This window comes from Lupinus angustifolius, chromosome LG13, assembly GCF_001865875.1.
Source record: "Lupinus angustifolius cultivar Tanjil chromosome LG13, LupAngTanjil_v1.0, whole genome shotgun sequence".
Taxonomy (NCBI): domain Eukaryota; kingdom Viridiplantae; phylum Streptophyta; class Magnoliopsida; order Fabales; family Fabaceae; genus Lupinus; species Lupinus angustifolius.
Window position 1 is genome coordinate 17,804,015 of NC_032021.1, and position 7,736 is coordinate 17,811,750.

At 33.2% G+C, this 7,736-nt stretch overlaps 2 protein-coding genes across 3 annotated transcripts; both read left to right on the forward strand.

The window, feature by feature from the left end:
* LOC109325857 (mannan endo-1,4-beta-mannosidase 7-like) lies at window positions 444-3,969 on the forward strand. The gene is made up of 5 exons (XM_019558453.1): window positions 444-858; window positions 1,706-1,903; window positions 2,400-2,522; window positions 2,820-3,013; window positions 3,340-3,969. Exons 1-5 carry the CDS (start codon window positions 535-537, stop codon window positions 3,779-3,781), a joined length of 1,281 nt encoding a protein of 426 aa, XP_019413998.1. The 5' UTR covers window positions 444-534; the 3' UTR covers window positions 3,782-3,969.
* LOC109363302 (inositol-pentakisphosphate 2-kinase-like) lies at window positions 4,438-7,676 on the forward strand. 2 transcript variants are annotated; one of them, XM_019609520.1, is made up of 7 exons: window positions 4,438-4,502; window positions 4,610-4,735; window positions 4,845-5,048; window positions 5,357-5,504; window positions 6,387-6,427; window positions 6,595-6,705; window positions 6,861-7,676. In XM_019609520.1, the coding sequence occupies exons 2-7, from the start codon at window positions 4,634-4,636 to the stop codon at window positions 7,548-7,550; spliced, it is 1,296 nt and encodes a 431-aa protein (XP_019465065.1). In that variant the 5' UTR covers window positions 4,438-4,502; window positions 4,610-4,633; the 3' UTR covers window positions 7,551-7,676. The 2 variants fall into 2 exon arrangements, with proteins under 2 accessions (XP_019465065.1, XP_019465066.1); XM_019609521.1 differs by lacking the exon at window positions 4,438-4,502 and having other exon boundaries at window positions 4,509-4,735.

Genomic DNA, 7,736 nt, shown 5'->3' on the forward strand with positions numbered 1-7,736 from the left:
AAAGTTCATGTTCCATGTCTCAATCGATGTTTGTTAACAAATTAAAAATAACATCTCAATTTATTTTTATTTTATTAAAATAATATATTAATTTCATATGTCAATATATGAGTGAAACAGATAGGAATAAAGATACCAAGTTAGGATAGGTGATCCCCATCCTCCTTTATCACTCTTTCTCTTTTTCTCAACTGCCACACACCCGTTTAGTTTATTTTTGGTGACACTTTATTAATTGTAATAGAATATGAGAGAAAAATATATGCACTAATTGTCATTTCATTATTTACTATCGTTTGATCATTATCGGCTATTCAACAAATAATACAAATAAATAATGGTGTATTGACTTTATATAAATTTTTACACTGACAATTCATCAATATAATACATACAGAAGAATATAACTATAGTACCCACTTTTATATGTATATATAAACATGTTTCCTATCAAATACATATACACTTATACTTACCTTATAAACTAGGACAGAATCTTGATTTGGTTCAGCACCAAAGAGAGAAAGCAGAAGCATGAAGCATTGGTGGTTCTTTGTATTTGTCATAGTTGTGTCTGTGACAGTAGAACAAAGGATCTATGTGGAAGCAGAAGAAGGGTTTGTGAAAGCAAGAGGGGTGCAGCTTATACTGAATGGAAGCCCTTACTATGCAAATGGTTTCAATGCATATTGGTTAATGTATGTTGCTTCTGATCCATCTCAGAGAAACAAAGTTACATCAACTTTTCAAGAGGCTGCAAATCATGGTCTTAATATAGCTAGAACTTGGGCTTTCAGTGATGCTGGTTATAAGCCACTACAAAATTCACCTGGATCATATAATGAGGAAATGTTTCGGGTAATTATTACTCTTTCACTCTTAGATCTCAATTTTTTCAGTTTTTTTATGAACAAAAGTCAAGGTGAGTAAGATCTAATCTCAAACTAAGCTTACATTCTTATGTACTATCCATCAAAAAAATCTCCACATTAGTAATATTATTCGATAATAATCTTGTGGAGTATGGGTAGAGATTTTATCAATTGAAAAAAAACTTTAATGGACTAGTTTTTGAATGAATTAATATTTAGAGCTTGCAAACTTTCATATCAAGTTTTAGAGTGTGGCACGACCATATTCATAATTACAATGAATTTACCACAATTACTAATAAAAAAATTGGGTGATACATTTATGTAGACCATTTATACAACCAAAACTATACAATTGTTTGCCCATTCATTAGTGTTCTAAATCATATACTAAGAGTTAGTTTCAGAGTTGAATTTTGTAGGGGGAAGGGAAAGAGAAGGCTTGAAAGTCATATCACAAATGTATCTTATGGCTCCTAAGTCTTCCATTTCTCTTCATTCTCATCCAAAATTCAATTCCCAAACTAATCCTAAATGAAAGAAGTATATAAATGAATTTGACACAATATCTTAACCCCAAACCTTAAGGCAATAGATCTATGGATTCACCATTTATATACTTTTTTATTAATAAACTTATATACAATGTGATGCTTCTTCATCACACTTGAAATTGGAAGCATAATTATGGTTATATACCATCCTTAACCTTTCTTTAGACACACTATTTTTTTTCTTAATTTTTAGTTGTATGGTTGTAGTCATAGTATAGTAAACAATATATGTGATATTTTCCATATGTTGACTCAATTTTGTTGGATTGATAATAAAAGGGGTTGGACTTTGCAATAGCCGAAGCCAGAAAATATGGGATCAAATTAGTTTTGAGTTTGGTGAATAATTATGAGAGTTTAGGAGGAAAGAAACAATATGTAGATTGGGCTAGAAGTCAGGGCCAGTACTCAATTAATTCTGAAGATGATTTCTTCACAAATCCTCTAGTCAAAGGATACTACAAAAACCACATCAAGGTACATTTATTTCTCTCTCTTTTCCCTTTTTCAATTACTATTATTCTTTTGGAAGTAAGGGAAAAATGTACATGTTTATTAATATTTGTCATTATTTGTTCTATAACATTTATGTTATTAATATGATTATTCTAGTATTCTCTTGAAAATGCTCCTAAGAGAGAATAAATCAATCATACAAATAAATAGAAGGCAGCAAATTAGTGTAACACAAATAAATATTCTAACTATCTTTTGTTGCTAATTAAAGTTGCTGCTCTGAACTTAAATGTTCCACTTAATATCTTACCAAATATATGTTCCCACTTAATACTAAGAGTTAAAAATTTATGCATCGACATTGTAAATTCTTTTATATTGTCGGTACATCATTTACTTTTGTTTGAAAGTGAATGATGGTTAACAAATCAATAATAGATGATTTACTGACAATATAAAAAACTCTTATACTGTTAGTGTATAGCTTTACTAATAGCTTTACTAAAAAATATTGTAGAGTGTACTTACAAGAAAGAATAGCCTTACGGGTATTGCTTACAAAGATGACCCAACTATAATGGCTTGGGAGCTTATGAATGAGATTAGGTGCCCTTCTGATCAATCAGGAAACACAGTTCAGGTATAACTATTCTTCACCTACTCAATTGTATTCCTATTTTTTATTATGGGTGTTTCTATATTTGAGTTTTGGTCACTATATTTAGACATACAAGGACAAATACTTGATGATTCATATGAAGTTAGTAGTAAGAAGAAATTTATTGAGTGCTTCATGCTTACTAAAAAGGGAAATTTTGATCAATATGGTTAATGAATCAAATATAGAAACTTAAAGAAATAGTGAATATTCTTTCCATTCATATCATAATTAATATGAAAATATTCGATTAATCTGAGTTCCCTTTAATTCTTGCAGGCATGGATTACTGAAATGGCATCTTACTTGAAATCCATAGATGGAAACCATTTGCTAGAAGCTGGTCTAGAAGGTTTCTATGGACCATCAAAGCAAGACTCAAATCCCAATTTCCGAGTAGGGACAGATTTCATTGCTAATAACCAAATCCCTGCCATTGATTTTGCAACAATTCACTCCTACCCTGATCAATGGTGCTTGTCACTTTTCATTTCTATTCTTATTATCAATCCTTTTCTTTATAAATCAGAACAACATTGCTATATCATCATACTAAATCTTCTCATTAATCCTCTTACCCAAAAAAAAAGTGACACATGTCACTTACAATATAATCATTAATAAATAAAGTATGTTATTATGGCACATATTATCTTCTTGTGGGTCGGAGGATATAATAGGAGGATATATCATTTTCCAAATGAGAATGATTTGTAATATCTAATGATGTTATTTGTATTAGTTGAAATGTTACTTTTATTGATAATGGTGAATTGATTGGTCTATTTTCCATGATCAGGCTAACAAGTTCAAGTTATGAAGAGCAAATAACATTCCTAGGCAAGTGGCTCAATGAGCACATCCAAGATGCACAGAACATCCTTCACAAGCCACTTCTATTTGCAGAGTTTGGGATTTCAACAAAAAACTTGGGTTCAAACTCAGCACCAAGGGACCGGTTTTTCGACACGGTCTATTCCGCGATATATGCATCAGCAAGTGGTGGTGGGGCTGCTGTTGGTGGCTTGTTTTGGCAACTTCTAGCTGAAGGAATGGATTCTTTTCGCGACGGATACGAGGTGGTTTTAGGTGAGAGTCCCTCAACAGATACTTTGATTGCTCAAAACTCTCAAAAGCTGATCCGAATTCGAAAGATGTATGCTAGACTCAGAAACATTGAGAAGTGGAATAAAGCAAGAGAAAATAGAGACTCTCATGATGGTGTTGATGGTAGAAACTGATGCATTTATACAAGTCTCACATTGCATAATATATATATAACAATAGCAACTTTGTAACCTCTTATGTATAAGGATTGATTACTAGATATGAATTCTAATTATCCTTTAGGAATGGTCTATTTCTGTTGCAATGTAACAAGTGACATTACCTATAAATGCTAGTATTAGAGATATAATTCTCATCAGCATAACCCACATCCATTACTTATTAAGAAACTAAGGGTTTGTTTCGGAGTTAAATTTTGGAGGGGAAGGAAGGGAAAGGGAAGGCTTGGGAGCCATGAAATACACTTGTGAGATGACTCTCATGCCTTTCCTTTCCTTTCCTTCCCCTCCAAAATCCAACTCCCAAACAAGCTCTAATAGTGAGTTTTTATATGGAAAGTAACTTTATAATATACAAATTAGCATTTCATTTGAGTTGGTTAGTTTTGAAATAGATTTGGTACTTTTTAGAGAACCACTAATTTTAATTTATATGCATTATTATTAATAATAAATACTATATAAAAAGTTATGTGTTAAGAAGTAGTCATAATAAAATATCAAAATAATATTACAGTCATGTTATTATGTTAATGAAAATAAAATTAATATTGTTACCCTAAATAAATAATTGTTACTATTATTATTTGATGAGAGTTTCCCTAAAACAGAAAGATCACATGTTAAAGGAGCTCAGCGTGTATGAGTTGAATGTGAGAATTCAATACTGTGATTGGTACTGTTTCTCAAATTTCAATGTTTCCTTTTTTATTATTTCATTGATTTCGAGTATCGTGTAACTGTTTGATGAAATGCTTCACCGATTACATTGTATTAATTCAGGGAAAATAAATCTGTTGTTGTTGGATGGAGGTGATTTTAAGAGAAAACGACGCTGCTGATTGGGTTTATAGAGGCGAAGGAGCTGCAAATCTTGTTCTTTCTTACATTGGATCTTCTCCTCTTTTTGTGTGTTCATAATTCCTTTTATTCTTTTTTCATTTTCTATAATGTTAATAATGAATATGATATCTGAAATATAATGTTAATAATGGAATGTGTGATTTTGGAAATGTAGATTGGGAAAGTGATGCGGATACGTAAGGCTCCAAGGAGTGATGTAGTGACTGTGAGAAGCCCATCTGCTCTCACTGCTCATGAACGTCTTCTTTGGAAAGATGTGGATGAGCTTATCTCTTCTTCGGATAAAGAAATTGCAGGGAGACTCTTTGTTCAACATGTTATGAAGCCTTTGCTTGGTTCTAAATTCGTGGATGCCGGGGTATGCAATATGCATAAATGTTTGCGACTCTTGCATAATGTTTTAAATTCTAGTTGCGATTGTGTTGCTTTTACTGCAATTGCGGATAATTTTAGGAAAATGCAATTGCAGTCGCGATATGGAGATTATAAAAAGCACAGTATTGCTTATTGAAATTTCAGCTGTGGACATAATTTAAAACCTTGATCTCGTGTATTAATCAATTATCAATGCATGAACTTTTTTGGATAACATGTTTATTTGTTTAAGATGTTAAGGGAGAAAGTTAGTGTCTATGATTTCTGACCTATACGTTGATACTTTGCTAGATGCATGTCCTGGTGTCGACCGAATTTCTTGAATCAGTTGAAAAGGATATAATTTGCCAACGTCCTCCTTGGCGAGTTGATAATGCCCAGGTCGACACGCAATGTGATTCTGTGCTTCTCATGTCTGATCATTCAGTCTTCAGTCATGGTATTGGGCTGTCTTTATGTGGAATTATTATATAAATTTATTCTCTAAGTATTAGCTTTTTCTAATCTGATTGAGATCCTAGTTTTAATCTTCACCAACTTAACTGATTCTTGAGCATTTACACATGCATTGCATGAGTAACTTAAAGCCTTACATTTTCGACATTAATTTTGTTTTTCTTCGATTCATATATATATTTTCCTTTATGCAGTTATTATGGTCATTATGTTTCTTTCATTTTACACTGTTTTGTTGCTTGTTAAGAAGTCTCCCATCAACCAACAAGGAGTTGGTCAATCTGTCAATGGTTTAAGACCTTGTTGAATCCCAATTCCCCAAGAATGGTAACAAGGCTACAGGCCAAGGTTCGATCCCTGTGAAGAACACTTGTAGAGAGGGACAACCACACATCTTGAAAGAGATTAATTTCTTATCCATAGGGTGAGGATGTACCCTTGGTTATCACCAAAAAAAGGAAATACCCCATCTGTAGAAGTGGGAGAAGTTATTATTTAACCTTTTGATTACATACTGGCTTCAGCACATGATTGGATTATTTTACCTCACTTGGTTGGAATCCAAACATGAACTAAATTGCAAGATTATACAAACTTTTAGTGGGAAAAAGTAATGAAGGGAGGAGAAATTTTATGTTGGGGATGGAATCTATCATGCTGTTAATCAATCGAGTATTCTTTTAAGATGCTTCATCTAACTCCAATTAGAACACCCTAACTCACTGCTGCCGTCTTTCATTTTGGATGTTGCCTCCTGTAATATTAATCCAGTAATCAAGTGATTTAAGTTTTCTGAGTTCTTACCCTATAACATATTTGGAAAACATTTAAGATTATCTGTTGTGAGCTCTCTGTTTCATTTCAGGTAATCTAGAATGTAGCTCCTGCATATCTATTGAGATCAAGGTATATTCTCCATAATGTCATAGATTAGTATTCTCTGGCAGCATTTTTCCCCTTCTACCATTAGACAACACTTCAGCTTAAAACTTTAAATTGACTATTTCACCTGCTTCTGCTTCCTCTCTCTTTTGCTTGGTTGTAACATCGTACGTATTGTTTTGAAAAAGTAGCCCAAATGCGGATTTCTTCCTAATTCAAGATTTATATCCAAAGAAACTACTATCAAAAGGAGGATAACTCGCTTCGAAATGCACCAAGCCCTGAAATTGCATGAAGAAGAGGTATCCCTGTGCATACTAATTTATGCTGTCATATCGTTTAGTCTCAGCATTTCATCCTTTGTTCTATTGGTGGACATTACTGCAATGTCTCTTCAATATACATTATTCTTTTTAGCTTTAAATTGAAAATATAAAATTTCCCTTTATCATTGCAGATATCACTGCAAAGTGAATACAATCCACTTGATCTGTTCTCCGGGTCCAAAGAAAGAATTCATAAAGCAATCAAGGATCTCTTTACAACCCCTCAAAACAATTTCCGGGTATTTTTTGATGGCTCTATCATATTTGGAGGACTGGGAGGCGGTGCAGAAGATACAAATTTTGGTATCGCAAAAGCATTTGAAGATGTACTTAAATCTTTCATTCAAGCTAATGATGGTCTATGTACAGAGAGCTTGCTAACTCTTGTGGCTGAGGCTTTGACAAAATCAGGAGTCCTTAATCAGCTCCTGGAGGTTCAGAAGCTTGATAATGTTGACATAGAAGGAGCGATCCATGCATATTATGACATTACTAGCCAACAATGCATGGTATGTAGAGAATTGGGTGAAGAGCAAGCAAAAAAGTATACCTCTTTGCATTCTGCTTCATTAAATGAAAGCTTGAGGGTTGTAAGGGACTACCTGATAGCAGCAACTGCAAAAGACTGCAGTTTGATGATGTGTTTTAGGCCACGGAAAGATGGAGGTTCTGGATCTGAACACAATACAGTATATCTTGAGTCAACTAAGCAAACCTTTGATTTCAAGGTAGGCAATCCTTTACATTTTTATTATTTTTTAAATTTGTTGAGAAAGGAGCCGACCCCACCTAGTGGGATTAAGGCTGGGCTGTTGTTGTAGGCAAAGGCAGACAATTCTTCACATGAACCATTTGGTTCAGTTTCTGTTGGTAGATTAGTCCCTGCTTAAGAATGCTGTTGATTTTCAAATGCTTCAGCCTTGTAGGTTTGAAGTGTCGTTAGAATTTTGTTTGATCAAAATTGTATAAAATCTGCTGTTGATTGCACAAGTAATATATATATATAT